This window comes from Python bivittatus, unplaced genomic scaffold (genome assembly GCF_059951505.1).
Source record: "Python bivittatus isolate LINGU-HERP-01145 unplaced genomic scaffold, Pbiv_v1 ctg000020_np1212, whole genome shotgun sequence".
NCBI lineage: Eukaryota > Metazoa > Chordata > Lepidosauria > Squamata > Pythonidae > Python > Python bivittatus.
The window spans coordinates 101,231,463-101,259,407 of NW_028277030.1; the positions used below are offsets into that span (position 1 = coordinate 101,231,463).

The following is a 27,945-nucleotide window of genomic DNA, read 5'->3' on the forward strand; positions in this document are numbered from 1 at the left end:
ACTTACTATGCTTAAAGTTATCATGATGTAAGAATCCCATGAAATTATAGAAGTACCCAGCCCTTGCTTTAGTATTCTCCAGAGATGATGCCAATCTGTCATTAGCAAAACTGAAAATTTGTTATCACTTCTCACTAGCCAGAGAAAGGCAGATTAATCAATTATCTTGGTACTTAAAAGCCCTGGAGCTATGCACTTCACTCTTCCCCTTCACTATACAAGTGAATAAATAACCACTGTCAATTTCTGATTTTAAATACAGTGCTCCCCTGCTTTATATATTTTCTTACTGAGTTACTAAACTTTGGAAATCTGGACATTATTTTTATGTCTGAAATGAAGGTGTATTGATTTAAATTAATGTTTAGACAGTATTTCGTTTATTCATTCTGGGTGAAGAAGTTCTTTGAAATTGTGAAAATGTTCTAAATAATAAAAGTAGGAAGAAAAAACAGTGGGACCATAAATTTGATTGCAGAATTGAACAGCTTTTTACTTTTAAAATAATGGGGATGATTCCCAGCTCAGAGTTGTTACACAATCTGCAATTCAAACATATATAAACTGCAAAAATTAATGAACTAAGGAGCAGTTTTGGAACATTTAGGGGGCTATTTTGCTAGCACTTGATCAACACCCCCCCAAAGAGCTCCTATACTATTAATAATTACAGGGTAGGCATGCTTTACAATCAAATACCCTCATCCTGTGCAGCTATTAAAATACAGAAGCATTGCAAGGTCTGCTGTTTATGTCTCTGGAGTGCATGAGGCATTTTAAATTGTATTTTATAACTAATCTAGCTAAGTTTTGCATGATGTCACTGAAACTGCAGAGAATGGTCCAAAGGGCACCTGGACAGGTGTTGTGTTGAAGAAAAGCAGGGTTCGTCCCAGCAGCTCTCAAAAAGGGAGACACACTCACATGTACATACATACTGGAGAGAGAGGGAGGGAGGGAGGGAGGGAGCAAGCACTCTCTTGGGAGAGACAAGTCTGGTGTATAAGTGAATAAGAGTTAACCAACTTTTCTCCTGTTTGGGGACTGCATTTGTTATATTTTGGCTATGGAAATCAACAGTGGTATCACTAGAGGAGAAGGTCAATCTTTTTCTCCCTTTTTGTTAAGACTGGAGGAAAAGTTACTCAGAATATGTCTGTTAAGTCTTCCATCAAAATTTTGCTATCATGTTTCAGGAATGTATTTTGGGAGGGGGAGGGCGGTTGCCCTGTCTTGCATTTACCCTTTTGTAAAATGCAACCAAGTGGAATGTTGTACCTGGAGATTCGCCCAGGCAAGGAAGTCTTCCCAATAAGGGAAAATTTCAATATTACTGAAGATTTTATTTTATAATTTATACATTTCTTACTGATGCACTCAGGTGGATCAATATATATAGCTCACTTAAAAGATTCTGGGAATGAAAAAAAATCCTTAAAATCTAAGAAAAAGTATTTGAACTTCCCTAAAAATTATTTTTATTTTGAACGTAACACATATTTTGTAGGGTATAAATTTATTATGTGATCCTGAACTTTCAATAAGAACATTATTAAACATACAGATAGAAAAAACAGAGAGAGACAATTGCAGAGGAAATCTTTTAACAACTCTCCAAGTATCTCCAGTAATTTTCCAGCGCAGATTATGAAAGAATTCAGGTCAGCTGTGACAATTTGAGCAGCAGTGTGCCAGGGTGTGTGTGTGTCTTTAGTCACCCTTGAACGAATGACCTTCCATATTTTTGGCAGATAACATTTCTGTGGGTGATGATGTTGCTTTTTTTTAATCAAAGTTACAATCTTCTGCTGTGGCTACGTTATCCCACTACAAAGACTGGCACAGCAGAAATTGTCAAGAGTCAAGTTATAATAGGATAAAATGTAAGATGAGAGACCTGTCCTCCACATCTAGTATCCTTCAAGTATATTAGGACTGCAACTTTCAGAATTCCCATCTGGAATCAGTACTGAAGAATGCCAAATTGAAGAAGATGGCCTAGATGGCACAGATTGGGGGATGTTCCAGATGGCACATTCATGGAACATTTCCCTATTTATTCCCTTTATCAGGGCTACAAGGAAGGGGCCCCAGCTGGGCTCCCCCCCCCCCCCGTGAAAGGAGTTATTTTATATCTCTAGCTGGAGGAAGCACATGGCCTCAATGGTTTTACTGTTTTTATCTTGAGCACAGTTTTAAAGGAAAGATGGACAGTATATATAATAAATAACAATGTTCTCTTATTCATCATCACCATCATTTTTTAAAAATGCTTTGTATTATATATATATAGTAGGACCCCTCATAGGGATTCTTTGGAAAAGTATAAGCAAAAAATACTAAAGAGAAGAGTGGCATCTGAACAAACTTAGAATCTAATATAAGTGTGCAATTATATGATTAATCCCACCCCACCCTCCATAATTAACATGCCACAATATAGGCAGCCTTTCTTTCCTTTTCAACCCAATGGAATGTCAGAAAGATATTATGTAATAGCACTCAGTCAGCCTGTCTTTGTGTCAATCAGCAGATAACTCTCCAAAAACTGAACAGAAGGGACCAGATTTGGGGTGGCAGGAGAACCTAGCAAAAGAAATTCGGGGCTGAAAATGGACCAAGTCAGGCTGAGGAAAAAAAAAGATCCTGGAAAAAAAAACCCCAGTTCAGGCCTGTGGGAAAACTCTTGGGCAAACGCTCAGGATGCTGATGATTCCTCCATTCTAAGCTGGGTGTCATCACCCAGAAGCCTGTGCTTTCCAGAACATACACATATAGATGCATACAAATGCAATGTGTTAATTTTGTTACACAGAAGAAAATGTAGACGTGTCCTATGGCCACTGTTAATAAAGAGAACTGGAAGAATTCCAGCAGCTATGTTCTGCACACTTTCTTTATTTTGCTAGTACTGATTTCTAGCCTGTGCACAAATAACCTTGACTTTTGAGGGACTGGGATGGTAATGGATGGAATCTTGTAATCCATCTTCTATAAGCTGATGCCTTTCACAAGTATTGGTCTTTATTAAGTCCCAGCAAGCATGGAGGTCCCTAGGCGTGGAAGACTGTTGTATGCATATAGCAACTATAAGTACATCAGTGGGGATTGTGATGGTCACAGATTCCCAATTTGGATGCTCACAACAGAGTTTATCCTGCAGCAAGTATTATTTCACTCCTCTGATAAAGCAATTTATTCCCATACCGAAAAGGTATCACATGAAAAAGCAGTTCCAGACCATTTCAAGGACATATATGTGGATTTCCATTGTTACGTGTCAAGTCAGCTCCATTTAGATGACCCCCCAGGTAGCAACATTTCTGCTAGTGACAAAGCAAATCATCTACCAGTGTCTGTCAGATGCTCCCCTTCTTCAGTAGAAGAATGAATATTCCAGATTCAGTCCATCCCCACAGGTTTTATGTCTTTCACATCACATTTCTGCCCATCTTCTGGCTCCAAATTAATATTTTGGTTGCCATTCATTAACTCCCTTTCTATGTTGTGACTCTTCCTCTTGCAGCACTGGCAAAGGGTCCTAGAATTTTCTACCAAGCTGATGCAGAGATTGATGATCAGGGCTAGCCAGGCCAACCCAAAGAGAATCCACAGAGACACCACGTTCTTATACCAGGCTGGATAAGTACGCTCGGGGTTCATGCCTGTGAGGAAGAAAAAGCAGGAAGAAATCTAGCATGCAATTTCAAAGATACTTGGATAACAAGAAAACTAAAGCTTAAGCTGTACCTAGCCTATGGAGAATCCGAGAGCGAATGGGATACCACTTAGGTCAGCAACCAAGCCAAAGGACATATTGACTTGTGAGTACAAAATAAGCCCTGAGAGAGCTGCAGCTGAGAGGTATTGTTCTAACTGTTGATTCAAATGCTTGTACTGTACACAACAGCGTTACAACAAAGTAACAGACATCCCATTATGTCGGCCCTACAAGGTAGACCAGACTTGAATACCAAAGTCATGAATACAAAACTATATTATAGGGTTACAGTAACAGAATCTTGCAACTCTGAATGTGTCTCCCCCTCCTGCCTTTATCCTGAAGAGAACTAGGGAGGGTCCCGTCTGAGACGCTTTCGCAAATTCCATTCCCGGTTTGGACCCAGATTGCTCTTATCTGAGCACTGCCTTGGCTGCAGCTCCTCCTCTTCTTCCTCAAGGTTATTCTCACTGCCTATTACACATTAACTGGATGGTTTATATTTCAGGCTTTTCTGATCCTCACAAGGGATGCAAGGCATCTTCACATGCTCTACATGCAGAATATGCGTTCTCTCCTTTTCTCCTAATGCCCTCTCTGTCTGTGTGGGGGAGACAGCATCCAAAGTCAGGGAAGTATCCTTGAACTCATCACAATAGCCACCCAGAGCTGTTGAGAGTTGGGCAGCATCCAAGATTAATTAATTATTATTTTTATTACAATAGTGACTGCATTTACATTTTACCTTAAGTCATCATGTGGTTTGTTTGGTTCTGGCTTAGCATGTTATGTGAACTCAGCCACTGTGGTTTACAAAACATAGTTTATGATATAGAACAGGAGATTAGTGCCATCTGTGGTTTATTACAAGTCATGGTTAATAACATAATGGCTTTGTACAAAGAGTGACTCTTCTCATTTCCTCTCTCCAGAAACAAAAATACAACCATTCAAATAACCTGGAGAAAGTAAGGAACATCACTGGGATGAAGGTTAAAATGAGATCTTGGAGATACCATCATTGTAGATCAATCCTGTTCCAGCCTACATAATTCCAATTTAAGATTGTCTTTCTTCCCCACAGTTGTAAAAATGTTGAAACTGCTTTTTAGAGGAGCCTCATAAATGGGATTTACGTGCATTACTTAACAAGTTTTGCTTGTTAATTCTTATAAGTATGCAGCCATTTATATTAGCCTTCATTGTATAATTGTTATTAGACTGGAATAAAAATGGCTACCAACCAAGCCCACATTCTAGAATTTTATCCATTTCTTCCAACTTAAACGTCCATTAGATGTGCCAGGCTGCCTTGCTATTAGCATAAATGCATCCCAGATTGAGCCTATGTAAAACACCTAACATATCAGAATTCTTTTAAACCATTTATTCCTGTTGCGTGAATAAGATGCTTGTTTTCCCACAATTGACCAGAGAGTTAAAAACTTCCCTCAAAAAGGGAGGGTATTTCCACCAAGCAAGTTCTCTGGAAATGTGGAGTAAAAACATTATCTCCAAAGAGAACTGTGTAAACAAGCACATAAAGGGCCTTTTGCTCTTGAGAATTTCACATTCAAGGGCATACCTTTTCACTGGAAAAGAAGCAAATGTTTGTACTTCAGCCTTAAAATAGAATGAATTGGGATTTTATTGTCATTATTGAACTTAAACTTGAGAAGACATTTTTTTTGTCCATGTTTTCCTTTGAATTACTGGGGAAATTGTAAATAAAATACATTTATTGGTTTATCCACCCCTACTCCACCCACCCAACAAATAAAGTTTTAATTGGTGTAGAATACTTACCAATGACATAATCTCCAAAGCCTATTGTACTTAAAGTTATGAAGGAATAGTAGAACCCTTCTTCATAAGTCCAGCCTTCTATGGCAGTGAACAATAGAGGCGGTAATAAAAGAAATAATAAAAGGCCAGTAACCAGGGCGCAGGTCCGTGTCAAGATAGCTGCTCCCCTCTAGCAAGAAATAAAGAAACAAAGAATGTAACTTAAATTAAACAGGAAGAAGGATATAGATTATAACTATATTGTTGTATATTGTATATTCGTTGTGTATTGAACGAATCTGCAGCACAGGTATATAATTATTAAACCCTATTAAATTTCTGAGGAGGGCAGAAGACAAATATGTCTTCTGCTGACTGAGCAGTATTATTCAGGACAGATTCAGCCTTCTCTGATCACCTAATATACTGTTGAAATTTTGCCTTGTTCCAGGGAAAACTTTCCTGAACAGATTTGGGAGACATTTGGAAGAGAAAGGTTCATTGCATGAGAGCCCTTGCATAATACTGTGTTTAGCCCATTGAACATGGTCCAAAGAACATTTTGATTCAAGTTCAATGTGTACCATCTGAACTTACTGGTCTTTTTTTGATGCAACATTCTAATTTCCTAAATGATGATTTAGTTCAGCTAAACATGGAGATCTGGCTTAAATACTTACAGTATTCACCCTTGCATATCAGCTTTCCTGAGCTTATAAAATCAGTGTTTCACAGGATGACCCAAACAGGAAAGTGGTTAATGTTAGTCTATTAATACAAATATTAGACTTTGCTTTTATCCTGCTGAGTAAACCAACGTTAGTCAATAGATTTCAGTTTCACACATAATGGGGAATTGTGGTTTGGGGAGATCAGGAAAGAGGAAAATAGCAGGAAGATACAAATTGCCCTGACATTCATTCCTGGTTCTATATATTTAGACTTATTAGGCTACTGTGGGTCTTATATATCCTGGTTTTAGATATTAAGTATGACCTCAAAACTCATTCAGGTCTGCAGAGTATCTAATGTTTAGCCTAGCTAGGGCTGCCATACCTGGGCTGCAAAAATCATAATGACCATTAGACAATAGCAAAGAGTTAGAGCTTTCTGGGCCTCTTTGCTTCTATCTAGTGGTTGTCTGCACCCCAGATATGACACACCTAGGCACAGCAGCAGAAGTCCTCAATTTACATTATCTAAAAAACACTTTCTAAACCTCATGTATGTGAAGTTCTTTAAATAGCAAAGCATCTGTCTGTTAAAAACATCAGAACATTTTGGAAGGTTCTTGAATGGTTCTTTTAAAACCTAGCATGTGAAGATGTTAGCTTACACCTTTTCTCATAAGGCCATGTTCTCTTGCTCTAGAACCTTGTGTCAGCAGAGCAACCTTTTGCCTGTGCTTGCATGGTGGCTGGGACTACTTGGGTTATTTATGGAGAAGAGCTGGTGGATAGGTTATCTGGATTCAAAGAAGCCCTCTGATTCCCTTCAAATTTTCTAGGTTTGGACTTGGTTGGTCATCCTGTGACTCAGAGACCTCAACTTTACAAACAAGAAACTTTTCAAAGTTTCTTTTTCTTCAAGTATTCTTCTCAAAGTCTTCCAGGGAAATTAAATGCTACCTAAGCTAGGTTTAAAAGATGATTAATAAGATATTTCCACAAAAATGTATTGAAAGAAAAGTATCACAAATGAGATACCATTACCAATTTTAGAGCAGAAATGTTTAAAATTCTCTAACTTCCACTTGTATTAGCAAAACCACATATTGCATTAAAAAATGGATATGTGCAGATTGTCCATTTCTTCCTCCTTTAAGGTAGAAGGATCCTTTAAATGTTAAAGTTCTGGATTGTGATTCATGCCAACTAGAGGCAGTCAGTGGAATAGAGAGACAGCCTGAACTTGGGTTGTATCTGGCATTTCTCTGCAGAACCTGATGTTGATACAGTAGTCAGGTCCAAGCAAGGCCTAGACTTGCACAATTTTTCAGGAACACTGCAGATTATATTTTATCATTGCTACTTTCAGGGAGGGAACAGGAGTGTGTATGTGCGTCATGTTTTCTGGATACTTGGAGCTAAAGACAGTGGTAGATAACCTGAGGAATGCGAGGCTTGTCCAGGCATAATATAAGAACAAAACACGGAAGGGGGAAGGCAACTGGTGATGAACCAACTTTTTCATGAAAACAAAAAACAAAAAAACCCTGCTCTTTAATAATGACTTATCTGTCGGTGGAATTACAAAATATACTAAAGTCTGTAGTATATTTTGGTGAGGCCTCTTTTTTGCTCCACTGACTACATCTTACTCTTAAGTTGGGGCATTTCTGAATGGAACCTATGACTCATGTTTTGTATAACGGTTCATCACTTCAATATAGCAGCAGCCCCAAAATGTTCCAAAGTATGAAGTATTTGGAAAGAAAAATCTTTTCCCATCTCTGCTATCACTCTGCTAGCTGGCAAACCATGAGTTAAAGGATGTTTTTGCCCTTATGCCCTGCTTATGAGCTTCCTAGAGGCATCTAACTGGCCACTGTAGAAACAGTCTACTAGGCTCTCCTTAGTCTTCATTTTAAAAAATACTGCTATGGCTCAAAACATTTTTTACAAGTGTGCATTGATTATGCTTATTCAACCCTCTTACACAGAGTTTGTTGTGATCTTCCTGCTGTTTAGGACTGCAGACCTAGCAACTCCCTGGGGCTTGCTAGGTCTGCAATCCTAAACAAACAAAGAAACAAACAAACATATATATAAGCCTAATTTAATTCAATAGGAATTTATTCTAAGTAGACACATTGAAATGGGCCATTTAAATATGAAGACAAACAAGATTTACATTTGACATTTGAAGGCTTTATTACAAGAGGAAGAACAGAACAGAATTACATGCTGATCTGGATAACTCTTGATGCTACACTGTAGATCTGTCTACCACAAATGTAAGTCAAAGCAGTTAAGTCAATGGCATTTTAATTGGCACTCTTGCTTTTTTAGAAAATGGCATGAGTAAATTGCCCATGGTGTGTGTGTGTGTGTGTGTGTGTGTGTTGTGGATTCCTTGACTTGTATTGTGGAGTATGCTGAGCTTGGTTGTTTTCTTACAAACATTTCCTTACCTGGCTAGGTAACATCTTCAGTGCTAGAATGCAATGGGATTTGCTCTCTGTTTATATACTGTGGCATGCCCTGCCAGTGTTGGTGGGGGTTTTGTTTTATTTTTTCCCTCTGGTAGTTCCTTGATTAGGGTATTGTTTACTACTTGATTGTGTGTCTGGTGATAATCTTGGTGTTAATCTCTGCTTATCTTGCTGATGATTGCTGGAGAGGAGATGTTCTGGTCTTTTGTTTTCCTCTCTATTGTCTCTTTTGAATAGTGTGTAGATGTTGTTTATCTCTATGTGCCTGTTGATGGCTGCCTTGTCTGAATACCAAGCTTCCAGGAATTCCCTCACATTTTTGGATTTAGCTTGGTCTAAGATGCTGACGGTTTCCCAGTTGAAATGATGGTTAAGTCTGTCCATGTATTGTGAGATTAAGGAGTTTTCATTGTGTCTTCTGACTGCTACTTGGTGTTCGTGGATGTGCTCTGCAAGCCTTCTGCCTGTCTGTCCTACATAGTGGTTGTTACAGTCCTTACACTGTATGTTGTAGATGACTGGGAAACTGTCAGCATCTTAGACCAAGCTAAATCCAAAAATGCGAGGGAATTCTTGGAAGCCTGGTATTCAGACAAGGCAGCCATCGTTGCTCTTGACATCTCAGTGGCTTTCAATACCATCGACCATGGTATTCTTTTGGGTTGATTTGGAGAGTTGGGAGTGGGCAGCACAGTTGTGTGCTGGTTCTCTTCCTTCCTCCAAGGCTGATCCCAACTAGTATTGATTGGGGGTGAGAGGTCCAGCTCTCGGTCCCTCCTTTGTGGGGTGCCCTTGGGTTCAGTACTCTCTCTGCTCTTTTTTAACATCTACATGAAACCACTGGGTGCAATCATCTGCTACAATGGGATGAGGTATCATCAATATGCAGATGATACCTAGTTATACATCTCCATCCCGGGTGAGGTGAGTGATGCTGTGACCACCCTTTTGTGGTGCCTGGAGACTGTAGGGGTCTGGATGGGGTGCAACAGGCTTTAGCTGAATGCTGGTAAGATGGAGTGGCTACGGACTGGAGGCCCTTCTGTATCCAAGGATTTACCATCTTTGGTTTTGGACTGGGTTCCACTGACCCGGACAGGCCTGGTGGGTAATCTTGAGGAACAAGTGGCAGTCATGGCCAGGACGGCCTTTGCCCACCTTCATGTGGTACACCAGTTATGCCCTTTCCTGGATCAGGAGGCTCTCCGGTCAGTCACTCACACCCTGGTCATCTCTTGGCTAGACTACTGCAATGTGCTCTACATGGGGCTTCCTTTGAAGAGTATCTGGAAGCTACAGCTGGTTCAAAATGCGGCCATGCAGACAATTTGAGTACCCCAAGAACAGCACATATAACACTTTTACTGCGTGAGCTGCATTGGGTCCCAGTCTGCTTCTGGGTCCAATTCAAAGTGTTGGTTATTACCTTTAAAGTCCTATATGGCATGGGCACAGAGGGCATGTTACGGACCCCGTCAGTGAGAGAATGTTGGCTGGCAGGGCCCAGGAGGAGAGTCTTCTCTGCTGTTGCCCCCACCCTTTGGAATATTCTCCCCCCAGAGGTGTGGTAGGCCCCTTCCCTCCCAGCCTTCTGGAAAGGATTAAAGACCTAGCTCTGCCAGCTTGCGTGGGGTGACAAGAATCCCAATCCTGGGGGTGGCTGGCGCCTTGATGACACTCCCTGAGTGACTGCCAATTATTCTTGGATCTATTTTTTTTCTATTTATTAATAGTATATTGTAATTTTGTAATTTTAATTGATTTTAACTGTTTTGTAAACTGCCCAGAGTCATTTCAAAGAGATGGGTGGTGACAACTGAGTGAGATAGATAGATAGATAGATAGATAGATAGATAGATAGATAGATAGATAGATAAAAAAAATACCCACCTCACTTACCTGACAGTGGAACTTCTCACCCAGATGCAAGGCACATAGATGCACCCCAGAGAGCATCAGTTGTCCTATCCTGTTCAGAAGAATGAGGTTTAAGGGAATCCCGAAGAGGGCAAAGAAGATGCAGAACACTTGTGAAACTACCGTACTGGGGCTCAAGTTGCCATAGCCTGAAAGGGGAAGAACAAGATTGATCATTGGTATAACAGGAATTATCATGATAATGTAGCTGTAATCTATGTCAACGATATCTGGCAAGAGTATTATCTGCAGGCTTTGCAGAAAGACTTTGCAGAATTTCAGCTTAATAAGATTCTCTTCCGTCATGTTAGAGATAAGGGTGAAAATTGGAAGCCAAATGCAGAGTAAAAGCCAAGATATCAGAAGATTCTCAGACATCAAAAAAGAGCAGATATATGGGAGAAATATTCTAATGCTAGAATTACAGAAATGAGAGGAAAAAATGATTTACATGTCAAGTTAACAATTTTGAATTTCAATGCAAGTACTGCATTTCTACCAGAGTTACAGAAAGTAACTCTATTTAAACAAATACAGCTAGTAGCATTAATGAGGGCTAAATACTAAGCAACATACTGTATATTTACAGTTACTCATAGAATTTGTGGCTCTGAAGTTTTCCTTACAACCAGACCCCAGTGTGAGAGAGGAACACATAGGCAAGTTTCACTGAGACTTATCCACATGATCCTAAACCATAATTTAGTGTTAAATGGAAACAGAACTTCTATCAGTATAACTTTCATTCAAATCAGTTCCCACTGAGTTTCTATTCTAGTCCTCTTCAACCTGGTTTCCTACAGTTATGTTGAACAGTAAATCTCATCATCCCATTTAGCTGGAAATGATAGGCATGGTAGTCCAACAAAGTTGAATTTTGTTAAGTTGGGGAAAACTACTCCAGCTTTTTCCATGCAAAAATATGCACGGAAATGGCCTAGCTTTACCTATATCAACACCTCTGCCAAGCTCTATTACCATTTAGCAGATAAAGGTTATTTTCCACTTGCTTACCATCTTAGCTAAGCATCTGATGAGAGCCACTTGATTGTTCACAAGAAACAAGATGAATGTAATGACAGAACATGTTAGGTAGATGCCAGCAGCCAAGATTCTAGATTACTGAAGGACCTTAACATTACGCTCACAAGATTATGATGCAAAAAAATCTTTGGTAGTATCTCTACTTTAGAAACCTTAGTAGCCAAATTCTTTGAAATCCAAATCATGTCTATTCTTGAAAAGGATCTATGTCTTTCAGAAAAGTAGAAATGTTGCTACAGAAAGAAGCAATAGTGGAGGATTGTAAAAAGAAATTAAAACAATGTTTTGAAAATAATTTAGATAAAGGTACTGATTTAAGAATGGTTTGGGATGCAAGTAAAGCTTTTATTAGAGGTTATTTTATACAACATCACAGTGAACTCAAAAAAAAAGATTCCAGAGAAAACACAAGCTATTTTGGATCAGATCAAGAGAAAAGAAGAAGAATTAAAGACATTTTCAGAGAAGATAAGTATTTCTCAACAAATTAAGCTTTTACAACAGTTTTCTATGTTAACAGTAAGAGAAATGGAAATAAAAATGAACTATGTAAACAAAATTGAGTTTGCAAACAAACAGGGAAGTGGCTGGCATATAAATTATGAAAAGAAAAAGAAAAGAAAAAGATATTGAAATTACAAGAGGGAGATACTACATTAACAGATAGTGCAGCTATACAAAAAGCATTTCATCAACATTATTCCAGCTTGTATAAAGGAAGTGACATCTCTCTGGAGAAAATAAATGAATATTTAAAGAAACAAATTTACCAAGGATTACAGAGGAACAGAAAAAGATTATGAATGGACCTATAACAATAAAGGAAATTTCTGAAGCTATAAAAAAGGATAAACTAGGAAAGGTGCCTGGACCAGATGGATTATCAGGTTCTTATAAATGTTCTGAGGATGAACTTCTACAACCTTTACAAAACATGATGGGTTCTATCTTACAGGGAGGAAAGATGCCAGAGAGTTGGAAAGAGACAAATACAGCACTAATACCTAAAGAGGGACAAGATTTGACTTTAATAAGAAACTATAGGCTGATATTATTATTGAATAATGACTACAAGTGGTTTACAACAATTCTAGCTGACAAACTGAAAATAATTTTGCAAGAATTTATTCATGGGGATCAATGTGGGTTTTTACCTAAAAGACAGTTAAAGGACAATGTTAGAAATGTGTTGGACATTTTGGAATATTTGAAGCAACATAATGAAAAAAAGCAGCATTTATTTTCTTAGATGCAGAGAAGGTCCTTGACAATTTGAACTTGGCTTTCTTGTTCAAAGTTTGGAAGATATGAACTTTGGACAGAATGGAGAATTTATAAAATGGGTAAGATCAATTTACACTTCACAGAAAGTACAAATAATTGTTAACTGAGATCTAACAAAGCCTTGTGAGATACAGAAAGGAACAAGACAGGGATGCCCACTGTCTTGTCGCTTGCTTATTTTGGTTCTTGAAATACTGAATAGAGATATGAGACAAGATGAGAGGATTGTCAGAGTAAAGATTAAAAAAGAAACTTATCAGTTAAGGACTTTTGCAGATGACTTGGTGTCATTTTTGGAAGATCCTTTAAAGGGAATTGAAACATTAATCAGAAAACTAAGAGAATTTGGGGCATTAACAGCTTTTAAGATCAACAAACAGAAGATGAAGATGTTCATGTTAACAAAAGACATGAAAATGGAAGATCAAACAGAACTGATAAATAAAACAGGTTTCAAGAATGAGAAGAAAGCAAAATGTTTGGGTATCACTATGACAAATATGAATTGTATGTTAAGACATGGAATGAAGCTTAAAAAGACATGTTGAGATGGGAGAAACTACAGTTATCATTGCTCGGGAGAATTTCTGTGATAAAAATGAATGTCTTACCTAGAATGATGTTTTTGTTTCAGACAATGTCTGAAGGCATTCAGACAATGCCTTCAGACACCATTTAAACAGTGTCAGAAGGATATATCTAAATGTGTGTGGCAGGGGAAAAAAACTATGAGTTAAATATAAGGTGTTACAAGATGCAAAGGAAAGAGGAGGATTGGGTCTACCTGATTTGAAATTGTATTTTGTAGCTTGCTGTTTGGTTTGAAAGAGTGGGTGCTGCTGAGAAACAGAAGACTCTTGGAGTTAGAAGAACACAGGCTGAGATTTGGGTAGCATGGATATCTGTGGTATGATAAAGTCAAGGTTAATGTGGATTTTAAAAGTTACTATGTTAGACGTGCCATATTGAGAATATAGGATAGATACAAACCCAGATTGTGCCCAAAAACAACTTTGTGGCTCTCAGCAGAAGAATTGCATAGACAAGAAATAATGGGCAAACATAACTGGCTAACCTATTGTGAGATTCTAGAATTTTGTCAAGGGGAATACAAAATAAAATCAAGAGAAGAACCGGTGGCAGAAGGATATAATTGCCAATGGTTTTCTTATTTACAGTTATTAGAAAGATTTAAACTAGACAAAAAGAGTTTATGGTTTTGAACATTGTAAGACTGAGTTTGAAATAGAATTGTGTACAAATGATGAACATGTCATTGCTAAAATATATAAACTTTTATTGAAATTTGAAACAGAAGAACAAGTGAAAGAATGTATGATAAAATAGGCTAAAATGTTTGGTTATAATATACAGATGGAGCAATGGGAAAATATGTGGTTGAAAGGATTGAAATTTACATTGTTATAATCTTAAAAGAGATTTTTTAATAAAATGATGTACTGTTGGTATATGTCACCAGAGAAATTGTCTAGAATGTATAATGTTATTTCAAATTTATGCTGGAAATGTGAACAACAAGAAGGGAAATTTTATCATGCTTGGTGGATGTGTAAAAAAGCTGGAAATTTTTGGATTCAAAGACATACACTGATTCAGAGGATTTTAAAGATTAATATACAATTGAGACCAGGAGCCTTCCTCTTGTGACTGATGGACAAACAGCTGGAAAAAAGTCATGGAACTTTGTTTTTGCATATGATAACGGCAACGAGATTATTGTATGCAGAAAGATGAAAAGATTTGGCATTACCCACAATGGAGGAATGGTTGGTGAAGATACTGGAACTTGCTAAGATGGCCAAATTGGCTTCTTTGATCAGAGAAAAGACAATATCTATGTTTATTATTGACTGGAAACCCCTTATGGCTTTTTTGCATAAAAAAGAAAAAAATGAACTTGTGATTTATGGTTCTGATGATTATACAGGATAGATAATAGAAAGAAGAGAATCATGTTGTAACCTCAGAATAAGAGGTAAAGTTATAATTGTACTTATAACTGCTGTAAAGATGATCAGAAGCCACTTCTTTGTATTTGTTCTTTCTTTTCTATTTTTCTTTTACTTTTTTCCTTTTCTTGCACTTTTAGCTTTCTTTCTAATTTCTTTTTCTTATCTTCTTACTTTATATTAGTATTAGTTTTTATCTTCCTTTTTAAAATGTTTAATAAAATTATATTAAAAAAATCACTGAAGGAGCTTAGGGATCAAGATAGACTTTGTGCTATGCTTAATGAAGCAGTTTTTGGAAGCAGGTCAGAATGGTCTGCTTAACAGCACTGTGGGCACCAGCTGGATGGCCACAATAAAGGGCTCATTCTCACATCCCTCTAACAGGGAAGGATCATAAAAAATACAGTTACACAAAATCCCTTGTTGGCAGAAACAGAGGAAATCTTGCAATTACACTCATTGGTGATAGAACCAGCTGTGCACAACAGATAGAACCCAACTTTCTTCCCCAATTTCAATTGATATTTTATATACCACAGGATTAGCAATCTTTCAAAAGAATACTAAATCCCTGTATATAAGGAGCCTGCAAAAGACCCAAAAAGTGCTTTGGAAAGTCCCAGTCAGGCATAGCATGGACTGAAGCTTCTGTGGAAACCAGGTGTCCCATCTTTTCTCTGTCCAAGCAAAAATGGCAATGGAAAGCAATGATCAGAAGAGGACATGCCTACAGCAGCCTAAAGTGGACAAGAGAGGCTGGCAGATCCAAGCCTCTGAGTCATCTCACTGTTGAGGAAACATTGTACTAAAGTTTGTGTCCATGGCAAAAACTGTGTTAGGAGAAGAGGGGAAATACTACATTAAAACTGGAATAGCTAAAGATGACTTTCAAGCTGTCTCAGATGTGGGCTGGGGATGAATCAACAGTAATGCCATGAGGACATCACATAAGATAATGGTTATTAAAGCATGTTCATGCAGTGGTTTCTAGATTGTCAGTTTAAGCAATCCTCCAAAGACTGGTCTTCCAAAAATGGTTATCTGTCTTAGTTATTTACTTCTAAAAAATTCTAGATAGATCAATAAAGCAAAGAATAGTTCATTTTTCCTACAGACACATTACGTTAGAATACTAGTTTGCATGACTGAATCTTTCTCTATACCACAAACTCTGGGAGTGGAAAAGTAGTGCCAAGTTGTAGCCTAGCCTCATCCAAGATGTTAGATTTAAGGCTTTAAAACTGTGGAACAGAATTCAAAGTGACAACTCTCCACCCACTTGCATTGTGAAGCAACATAGCCCAAATGAGATTTTACTACCAATTTCCGCCTGTGGCTCCAATAAAATTTAATTCCATTTTTAACATCCTGAAAGAATTTTAAATGAAGCTCTCTAGAAGGGTGAAACTCAGAAGGTCTGTACTACTACACCACAAGTATGATTTTCTTTGATCAGCTTAGTTTATATTGGCATGCACTTTTGTTAGTACAAGGGGTGAAGATAGCAAGCCCTGTACTAAAAGCACAATTATGACATCAATCCACAATGCACAAATAGAAGCTGTTCTAAAACTGGATTATGTGGGAAAAGGATATGGTATATTTAAAAAAGCAGCTTTAAAAGCAGCCTCAGGGTGCAAAACGAAGATGCATACAGGATGGCCATAAAATCCCATAGCCGAGACCAATGTATTCAATGACACTTCGATCACAACTTTGATTTTCTTTCCAACAAGAGATTAGAATGACACTAAAAATCCTAAATATCTTTTCCCTTCCACTTATGTCACGTTTTAAGAGTAAGGCAGAGAATAGAGCAATGGCCCATACTTACACAAAGCTAGTGATCTAATTTCGTACTTTTTATGCAAAGGGCTCTTAAAAATTAGGCTAGGCAAGCTCTGCCAATATAATAATTTTTTCCCTATCTTATTGAAGAGCAGCACTTTGAAATAGCTGTTTTGGAATTTTTGCAGATATTCATTTAGCACCTCTTGGTGGTGAGTTTTAAATTGTTGAATTGCAATTTTATCAGAAAGTTCAGTTGGGTCACCTGTAGCCTGCATCAGTGAAATGAAACATTTATTCTAGTACATATGTTAACTTGCTTACAAGAGCCAGGATCTTTGAATTATCACCACCACCTTGTGAATGAGCACCATAATGATTTTCCATATATTTAGACTGCATTCCTATAGTTCCTCGGATAACAACCTGAGGCCATTAGATTTCTTCAAGACTGGAGAAAAAAAGGGGGAGCTTGTAAATTCCTTTCATGCAGCTATAGATAGATTCATAACCAAATTTTCTTGGGAGTATCTGATGTTGGGTAGTTCTGGTGGCACTCTGAAATAATGAATCTACAAGAAATAAAACCCTTCTATATTCCCTTCCATCCTGTTTTCTCACTTCTATTTAAAGGGTAAAAACAAACGAATGGAAAGGCAAGAAGGATAATATCTTCTTTTCTGTTCTGCTACCAGAAGCTGTACACCATTTTAGAGAAGGCAGTTCTTCTACCTTTGGATCTCCCCCACTACCAACTGGGAGGAAGGTTCTGCCTGGCTCAAATCTAACTGTCACAGTCTGTATTACATCAAATATTTCCCTTCTGTGATTAATTAGCTGCCTCTCCAGAGTAGAAGCAAGCTTCATCTGCAACACTGGTTAGCTTGTAGTCATGGAATGGAGAGCTTATGGGATGATGAACTTGGGAATAACTGAATTCATAGATAGATAGATAGATAGATAGATAGATAGATAGATAGATAGATAGATAGATAGATAGAAGAACAAAATCTAAACAAAAGAACTGAAATGTGATCTTTAGGCACAAAGCAAAGAAATGCAAGAAAAATTTATCTTTCTAGTCACTCTTGCAAAAATCCTAGTTACTCAAGATAATCTGAAGGCTGTTCCAATTTGATCAATGAAGTGTTCTATTCAATGTGGTACTTTGGACTCCTTGTTTTTACAGCCTGTTCTTCTTTAAAGTTAACTCAGGGTGTCACCTGATTCTGAAATGAAAGAATAAGGTGTTTATCCAGTAAGACTGGATCTACTAAGTGGTCATGGTGACTTGCAAGGTAAATATAACATAAGCCAACTACTCTGTGTTGAAAATGAAAAATATTATCAGCTGAGTTGACACTTTTGTCATTGATATATTACTTTAGTGGATGTATAGAACATGAAAAAACAGGCTAGGTAGGTAAGATTATCCATTGGGGCTGCAAAAAGGTCAGCAAATGTTTGAGCATGTCCAAACACAGCAGAGAACTGAGCATATGGATACATCACTTTTTAAAAACTAAGCTAAGTCACAAACTAGATTCACATATACTAAATCATGGTTTGTTTAATAGAACTGTTTGGGATATATTTTCTGGGTCTGCACAACACATTAAGCCAATTTTGAAGCTATCTTCCAAGGACCACTAACATTTCTTAAATAACTTGAAGATATTCTGCAAGTACCTTTAGAGTCATTGTAGGTCTTACTACCTTCTTCTTCAATATATCTTTGTGAACATTGGATTGTAAACACTTACTGCAACCAAGAATACATACTGAAACAGAGTGTAATATGAAGCCTAAGGTTTGTTTAACAGTCTCACTCCCAACATTCATGAAATACACCATCATATTCTAGCTTATGGATCCCATTAATATTTCTAATTAATATATTAAATGGAAGAAAAAATAAAGAATATTATTTAAAGATGTTTTATTTCAATATTCCTTTTATTTATTTCCTTTTTAAAGAAACAGTAATAGGAGTTCCTTATTTTTTTAACAATGTATACATTAGCATTCTTTGGTCTTGAAAATTTCAAGAAATACTGCACTAAGCCATAAGTCCTAGTTTACAAAGGTTTATTTTATTTATTTATTAAATTTATATGGTTCACAGAGCAATCAAAAAGCTCTAGCATGGCTTATTTTTGGCTTAGTCTGTTGTGTGAACTGAGCCACACTGTATTGGATCCTAGAATTCTTCATCTCACTGGTCTGTTCCTACCTATCACTCACTAAGCCACATGCTCTAAAGAGACTTAAGAGAATGGCCTGATCCTTTCTCCAGTTCTCCCATCTGTACACTATACCATTCCCTCCTTCCAACCACTTGCTGCTATTGCTGGTGCAAGCATATCTAATCTCACTGGGCAGTTCTAAAATGTCTCTTAAACTCAGCTCCAAGTATTTCTTAAATTTAAGTACAGAGCAATCTTTCTGAGATCTTGACTGAGTAATGCAAGGAGTCTTTTGCAAGTCAACAAGGAACAAAGACTATATATTGTCATTGGACTAGTTATAGTGCATTAAAACTATCATATATGGGCTGTAAAAATCCAGATGACCAACAGAGGGAAGAAAAGACTTCTAACGTTCAGTATTTGTGTGTGTCCATCCAATAGTCATCCAATTTTTTTGCAGCCCAGATATGGTGGCCCTAATACATGCACATCAGAAAAGAATACCTGTTGAAATAGCTTCTGTGCCAATTCTTTCTTTGATCAGTTTGCTAGAAAGAATACATATGTAGGGAAAAACCTTCCTACCGCTTCTGTTGGCAGGATACACCAAGCACACTACAAAGAGTGCTGAACGCATTATTTTTACCACTCCGTTTATCAGCTAGTTTCCTTTCTTTTCTCCCCTTACCCCCAATTTGATATGGCTGGGAATATGTAAGGGAAGTTAAAGTAACTTAGAAGAGATCTACCAGTTTATTTCTGAAGTTTGCAGAACTCTTGGGATAACTCATTTTTCCCCAAATTTTCCAAAAACTCAGTTCCCATTCTAAAACACAATGAGCATGCCCACCTCTTTTGTATTACATTAATTTGGCAAGTTAGGTTTTATTGTATTATTTTGTCACATATTATATGGTAAAATCTAATCAATGCAATTATGAGCAATGAATATCGTCAACTGAACCTCCTGAAAATCATATCCGAACAAGACCCAAGCTACATTGCACCCAAAATTAAAAAGGATTTCCTCCTTAAATCTAAAATGTAAACTGGAGGTTTACATAAGATCAGTGGTAATTAGCCACAATAGCTTTATGCTTTTTCTTCAGAAGCAAAGGCAGTTGGTGGAAAACTGAGTGAGGGCTACTGGGCTGATGTCATGTGCTAGGCTTCCCAGGACATCTGGTAGACCAGCAAGGAGAAGCAGACTGCTAGATGGGATAGCCCCATAAGCTGGACCAGGACAACTTCTTTTATTTTCCAGATCCACAAATAACTAAATTTCAACCTTATTTTAGAGATGCAATTAGTAGGCTTGGTGTAATGCTTTTATCTCAGTAACTTCCACTGTTTCATAACCAGCAGACGTAGGAAAGAGGATGTATGATTATATATTTGATTCCTGGAACACTAATGACCAAATACTAAACATTCCCATTAACCCTGTGCTGCCATCTAGTGTACTACAAAGGGATACTTGTGGCAAACCCAAATCCGAAACATCATTTTATGTATTACACTCCAATCTTTCTTTCAAATGCATGTTCTCAAACACAAGAATGGATCTTATACTAAAACTTTCATAAAGCAACAGGGAAGAGTCAGGCATTTTTCTTCCATTTCATCTCTCCAAATTCCTTAATGTCTCAACGGAGTAAACTATGAAGGGAGATGCTCAGCCCAGGCTGGCTTGAGATGAAGACTGCACATGCCTTTGACACAGATCAGTCCAATGAAGAAAGTGGATCTCCCTTGGATTCACCTTCAACAGTCACTCAGCAAGTGTTACTCACAAAGACTGCCACAAGTGGACTAAGAGGCCTGGATCCATGGAGCTAGTGAGATCTGCACTCAGGTGTACACTTGCTGTGCACTTTCAACATTCTTGTTTTACAAAACTGGCTGAAAGGATGGTCCTAATACTCCTGCTGCCATTCTTCTGTTTGAGCTGGCTCAAGCAAAAGATTTCAAAGGCAAAGGGTATACCCCTTTTCTTTATCTACAGCTTAGCACCCCACCCCACCCACTCCCAGTTAGAAGGATCCTGCTGAGTAGAAGCTACACAGTTGAGAGAATCTAAGTTTTCTGAGAACAATAATCTGTTCCCTTGAAGCCTCAGACTTAAGGGAAGCAACGTTTTCATCTGGCTGCCAAAGCTGAAAACCATATGAAAGCTGCTTGCAATTCACAGCTGTAAGTTCTTGACAACTGGCGGCGGCGGCGGCGGCGGGGGGGGGGTAATCTTTAGACTGTTCCCCCTTTTATTTTGCACCCAGGCCACTGGATGGGAAACTCCCAGTTTTTATTATCAGAGAGCTGTACTGTTTTTCTACAATTGTCATTAAATTAAAAAGATTTTACTTTGATATCAGATGAATCTGTATTAATACATATATATCATCTCAGTTCTTCTATACTAAAACTTACACTTCTGTAATGAAAACTTACACTTGCCTGGGACCTCTCTCTTTCTCCATCTCCATCTCCTTTTACAGATACTGGTACCATAATGAACATTCCTCTGCAGTGAGTAACTATTGCTCTTCCTACCTATATTACCTACGCCGTCCAGAGTCAACTGTGGTGAGATGGGCAGCTATATAAATTGATTTAATAAATAAATAAATAAATAAATAAATAAATAAATGATATTTAATATAGCATGCATTTTCATAAAATGATCAACAGGAAGTGAGAATGGGAAGCAATCATTACAAGGAAGTGCCAGTGGCTGCGGCAGCAAAGCCTATTTTCCGCTCAGAATAGTTCTGTGCTGAAGAAATTATGCTACTGAACTGCATCAAATCTTTACCAATCTGGAATCAAGGGTAGGGCCAGTTGATGTGTTTTTAGTTGTTCCCTGGAAGCAAGTAAGCAATGGTAAGAATATGGAAAAGATACAGCAGCTTCTAATCTGTTTGTCCTTTATTTTGGTTTGGACTGAGCTTCAGGGGAGGGGGCTGTGCAGTGCTGGGAACCAGGCATTGCTTCAGCCCCAAGTTAGGCATATATAATCTTATGTATGGCCAAGCATTGTACAGAACTTTAACTATGGTGTGTTGAGAACATTCTCCAGTAAGTGGATGGGGCCAGGACAAAGGAATCAGCAGACACAATCAAAGCTAAATGTGATTTAGTTAAACTAATGAAATTAATTTAACATGATAAAGCCCCATGTATGTAATAATTCCACCCTTCTCTTATATTAAAAATAGTTAATTGGGTGTAAACTTTGGAAAGGGCTCCAGATGCCGCACCTCTGCTCTCCAAATTGAACTGCCAGCAGATAAATGTTCTCATTTTCCAAATGGCTTCATATGAACTTCCCTTAAAGCGCTTGAAAAATGGTTGCTGCTAGCTTCTTTAAGGATTTCTGTGCTTAACTGGGAGTCAATAGTTAGATTTTTAAAACACTGGAATAGCTGCACAAGAAGTAGAATTTTAGTTTATGTACCCTAAGAGTTTCCAGAAAAGGACTTTTCTGCATATATCCCTACATATTTGTGCATGGAAAAAACATAATTTGGGGAAGCACAGAATATGGCCCATGATAAGCCTCAAGTCCTCTAATTTAGTCTTATTTGTGCTGCTCAAATGATGGTTAATCATTAAATGCCTAGAGAATGCAGCTGCAGAGTAAGATAGCACTGCCATCTTGTGACTCATTAAGTACATAGCCAAGAGTTAAAACGCCATGTGTATTGCTGATTTTTTTCCATGTAAGATGTGCTGCACAATATCCCTCTGAGGCCCAATTCACACATCTTAAAGTAGATCTTGGTAGGTAAACATGGACATTACCATGAGAATACAGACATGCATGGCATACAGCTGTTTTTCCTTTTATGACATAGGAAGGGGAGAGGTGTAATGTCCACAGGCTTATTCTTCCTTACTCTTTTGCTCTTTATTGGTTCTCTATTGTGCATAGTATAGGTTTTATATCCACAGAGGATGAGCGTCCACATGCCTGGATTCAAAATATGACGGAGACAACAAACAGCACAAGAGCAAGCTGCAGAGTGATGCAAAAATGCATGCCCCTCAGATCTTGTAGCCTGAAATGGCAATATTACTGATGCTGTTCACAATCCGAGAAACTGTACGTATGTGCCTGCATTTACATCCAAAGAGAAAAAATCAGCCATCAAAAGGACTGAGTAATAAGATACAAAGACAGGAATGTATTACCACCCTAGGCCATGCCTTTGGTGAATGATTTATCCTCTGTAGCCCACATTCAGGTTATTCTTGTATTCAAAGGGGATAAGAGTGTCCAAGATAATATTTGAGAACCAAAAGCTGCAAGCACTTTGATTATAAATAGAGAGAGTTGGCTTTTTAATTTATGAAATGGACACCTCACTCCATGGCTCCTAAAGGAATCTTCAAGGCTGTGAACAAACAACCATAATCAAGGAGCAGTTGTCTGTGGGCGAGCAGCACATTTTGCCCTATCCAGGTCACTCTGCATGGGTTTGGGTCATACCCTCTCATGGCCAAGATCTCTTAGCATGTAACTTTCTTAAAAATGTGTTAGATTTATAAACCAAGATTTTGGCAAGAAAGGTGAGCAAGATGCCAGGGATCCCAGTCTGATTTATTTACCTTTAATGCTAAATAAACCAGAGAAAGAGATTTCTTTTTTTCATTTAGTTGCTAGTATTAGTAGAGATGCACCAGGTGGATGCAGTACAGGAGTATGTACTAACCCTTTCTGGATCTGAATTTATGATGTGGAAACCGAGCCTGCCTTCTGAACACAGAGCTCTCTTCAAAGAGAGCTTAAAAGGCATCCCTTAAATAGAGCCTTGTCCTATTTAAGGAATGCCTTTTAAAATGCAGACAGCATAGCTAATAATCTCTTTTATACAAGTGCACAAATAAAATACAGGTAGTCCCCAGTTTAAGAATGAGTTCCATTCCCAAGGTCTGTCCTTAAGTCAAATTTGTATGTGAGCCAGAACAGTATTATTGCATAATACTGTATAAATAGTATTGTGTAATTAACTCAAACTATTGTGTATTTAACTGGAATCACTATGTATTTAACTCAAATTTTGCTACAATAGGTTCTGTTCTTAACTATGGGTCATCTGTAAACTGGGCGTTTTTAACCCAGGGACTACATGTAATAACAATATCTGTGACTACTAATTGTGCTGGTTGTATGCTATTTCCAGACTTGGAGGCATTATGCTTCTAAATGCCTGTTGCTAAAAAAACTGCAGCAGTTAAAATCATGTCCTGCCCTTCCTGCTTGTAGGTTTCTCAAAGGCATTTAATTGGTCATACCTGGAAAAAAAGAACTGGATTCAATCAACCTTTGGTATGATCCAGCATATGTTTCTAATTATTGGGGTTATAGTCCTGTGAAAGTCATCTTCTGAAACTGGTGTTTGCTTTGAGTGAAATCTTCACTGTCTCCTGCTGGTACTATGTGGATCACCCAGCTGATGCTGTATGCATGGCTAAAAACGTGCAACTTAAATGCCAAGATGCTTTTAGGGTCAAATCTAGTTTGGCCCTGAGCAGAGATTATTTGCAGATTATCATGCATTTTAGTAAGTTTTCCACTGAATACAAAGCAAAGCAACAGGAGAAAGACTGCAAGAATATTCCAAGTCATACCCCAACTTTGCTTCTTCAGGTGTACCTCTTTTGGCTATGGATTGAGATAAAAAAGGCTTTGTTTTGTACTATAACTTATTTTACATTATTTTCTCCAAACTAGTACACCAGGACTCCTACCGATAGTTGTTACTGCAGAAACAGAGAAAAAGAAGGAGCCGGCAAAGTCCCATCTGCCCAGACTTGTATTTCCTTTAAGATAAAGTCCACTCTTGTAGGCTTGGATGATATTCTGTGAAAAAGATTAAAAAAAGAGAAGTAATGGATGAGGATTTCTGTCCACAAGGTGGTCCAAAGCTGCAATTCTATTCACACTTTCCTGGAATAAGTTCAACTGAACAAAGACTCACTTCTGCATCAAGATATGTAAGTTTCCTTTGTAAATTAGTTAATATTCTCTGTTTAGCTGGCTTGACAGGAATTTAATATGTTCCCCCACCACCACCATTCCCCTTTAAAGAATTAGCAGAATTCCTGCTATATAATTTTGTAACAATAAATATAAAAAATTATAACTCGAGTGACAAACTACCAACCAAACCTTAACAGAATGGTCTTTATTTTAAAGTAGTCCCTATTGCCCATCTCTCAGAGAAGTAGATCTTGAGGCAGTGTATAAAGAAAATAAAAGATGAAACAAAGAGAGAAAAGCTGAAACCATATCATAGTTAAAAAGCAATTACAATGTGAGGCAAGGGAAAAATCCCTAATTAAATGGCACCTAAAATACAATGTAAATCCCAGAAGCAGATTAAGAAATGAGGCTCTGTCACAGAATGGTCTTCTCTTTGGAAGGCCTTCAGAAAGGGATATCTTCTATGATCTTAATTAATGCATAGGCTGGTAGAAGCCAGATATTTCTTTCCAAAGAAATGCAGCCCTCATGCCATTTATGTTTTCAATGGTTCATTTATGTTCTCTGTAAAAACATGTTTGTTAAAGAAAGGTTATTTTCAAAGATGTATTGGGACAATTTCTAGAAATAAGACTTTTTTTTTTCTTGATTCACTTACCCTTTAGCAACACAGAAAGGCAAAGAGCCAGAACCCTCACCCAAATCTAACTCCAAGAGTTGTTGCGGGGATAAAAAATGGGGTTAAAGTAAGAAAGCAGTATATCAGACTCTGAGTTCCATAGAAATATAAATATAATAAATAAACAGATAAACAGTTCTATCAAAGCCACCTAGAGCTACTTTTGCCATTAAAACTGGGCTCCCTGTTCACTGGGATAGAGCTGGCATAATGCAAACATGTTTACTAGTCTTTTGACTTTAGAGAAATGCGACTGCTAAGAAGGGAAAGCACAATCTGTAAGGCCAATTGTGATTTTGTTAGAACTTCCATCGGATCATAGTTATTGATATTGTGGATCATTCAAATGTCCCCAATTTCCTTTAGTGGCTTGTGGAATTTCAGTCCTTTCTGTCTAAAGTCATACAGGATGGCCACCAAGAACCCTGCTCTTTTCCCATAAACATTAGATTCTGGCTATATGAATGGTAGGAAAGAATTTCCATTGTTTTACAGTAATACTGACAATATTTAGCAACAACTACTTCTGATCTGATTCTGTATCAAGGCACAGTGGATAATGGATCAGGCTAACAGAGAGACTAAACTGAGAAAAACTGGAGTTACAAAACCTCCTGATATCCTTGAAAGAGAAGATACACTTGGGATCCATTGAAGTAGTGAGTTCTCCTTTGATAGAGATCATCAAACAGTGGCAGGATGGTCATCTGTCAGAGATGCTGCAGTAGATCATGTACCAAGCAGGGGGTGGTCTCTAAACTACCTTCCAATTCTATGATTTTATGATCTATGGGGTGCAATTTATACATTGGATTAAGTATGAGTTTGTCTTGTTTTATGCTATCTTACTTTTTGATGAGATGGGCTGATTGTCATTGTGGCTAGAGCATTTCCCATGAGTTTGTTTACTGCATAGACTTCTTGGATAATAAGATTTTGACCCTTTAGAGCAACGAATAGCAACCTAGTGCCTCCATGTTTTCAATTCATAATTTCTCCTGTCATCCCCAACCTGATGCCATGCTGGCAAGGGATTCTAGAAACTGAAGGTCGAACAAGGTAAGGAACATGACCTTCTATTTGGACAGCATCTCCATCTTATCCAAACTGAAAGGTTTATTCATCTGTATCTAATGTTTTAGACTCCACTTTGGCACATCTATTGACTTACTTATAAAGCTGAAAAGGTGGGATTCATTCGTATATTAATGACATATCACTGAAAAAAGTAGTGAAGCCTTTGGCATAATCGTGACAGCTTTTCCCCAATCCTAGGGTAACCGAAGATGCTTGCACAAAGCACACATTACACATTGTATTATAACACAATGACATTAATAAATAAAATTATTGCTGTTTTATACACAGCAATTATCTAACGATTGTGAAGGAACAGTGATTTATCACCACCCTTCAAATCTTTGCATAAACATACATGAAGATGTCTAAAGCAGCCAGGCACATGGAAACACTGGAATGAAGACTCGCATGTATACTTACATATCATTTCTCCAGTTAGCCTTGCACATGCTGCAAGTGAATGCTTGCATCCTTTCTCAGTGTCTTTAATGATAGCTATGAATGACATGTGCTTTGGAAAAACTGCCCACTTGATATAGTAAAGTCACAAAACCTCCTTCAAATTAGAGCTGTTTCATTCCTTATCTGTATGTGATCATCTTTTGCCATGTTAGTATTTTATCCTTCTTCTTATATGCCCAAACATATGGAGGTTAAAGTGAGCATGTTAAAGTGAGCATGTTCCCTGTTAACACTTCTGCCACAAATCTTAAACCTTGCCAAGAATAATAAGATGTAGAATGGAATTTTAGTTACATTTCAACCAAATATGAGAAGTTTTAGAGGGCAGAACCTGTACACATAGGACATAGGGAGCCTGGTCAGCATCTTCAGTCTAACCATCATCCTTTTTCATTCACATGAACACGAAGCCAAACATAAAGCCAAAGATGGCTTATCTAAGGATGCAGTCCCCAACATACTTGGACCCATTGGATTAGGCAACTTTTTTTTCTGAGATTACAATGCATGCTGTAAAGCACATTTGAATCAAAGCTTTTTTTTTTAAAGAAAATTTTAAAGTTGAGAATGGGGTGAGTCAGGAATGCTATTGTTTTGAAGGTAAGTGGCCTTTTCCCTTTCTAAGTGCATTTTTGATTTCTTAGTCCTATTAAAATAGAGAATAACAATATTCAAGGTGAATATTAACCTTAAGTTTATGTTTAGGTGCATAGGAAAAAGGCCATACATTTTAATTGCTTCTTATCACAGAGCTTGTACCTCAAGATCTCTTCTGTACTGATAACAAACTTGAGAAATCCAACAAACAAGGGTACATGAAAACATCCTTGGGCTCCCAATAAAATGTTTAGTGTCAAAGCCATACAACAACATTGAGAAAGTT

At 37.7% G+C, this 27,945-nt stretch overlaps 1 protein-coding gene across 2 annotated transcripts in view; it reads right to left on the bottom strand.

Annotated features, from left to right (window-relative positions):
• Positions 1 to 1,401: 1,401 nt before the first annotated feature.
• The window catches only part of KCNK17 (potassium two pore domain channel subfamily K member 17), a 34,833-nt gene continuing 8,289 nt past the window's right edge, over positions 1,402 to 27,945 (bottom strand). Inside the window, exons 2-5 of one of the 2 annotated variants that reach the window (XM_088145463.1) lie at positions 24,607 to 24,718; positions 10,551 to 10,726; positions 5,528 to 5,696; positions 1,402 to 3,665 (exon numbers count right to left, since the gene is read on the bottom strand). In XM_088145463.1, the coding sequence (XP_088001589.1) occupies positions 3,403 to 3,665; positions 5,528 to 5,696; positions 10,551 to 10,726; positions 24,607 to 24,718 (720 nt within the window). In that variant the 3' untranslated portion in view covers positions 1,402 to 3,402. The remainder of the gene's footprint in view (positions 3,666 to 5,527; positions 5,697 to 10,550; positions 10,727 to 24,606; positions 24,719 to 27,945) is intronic. The other variant, XM_088145464.1, reaches the window with a different exon arrangement.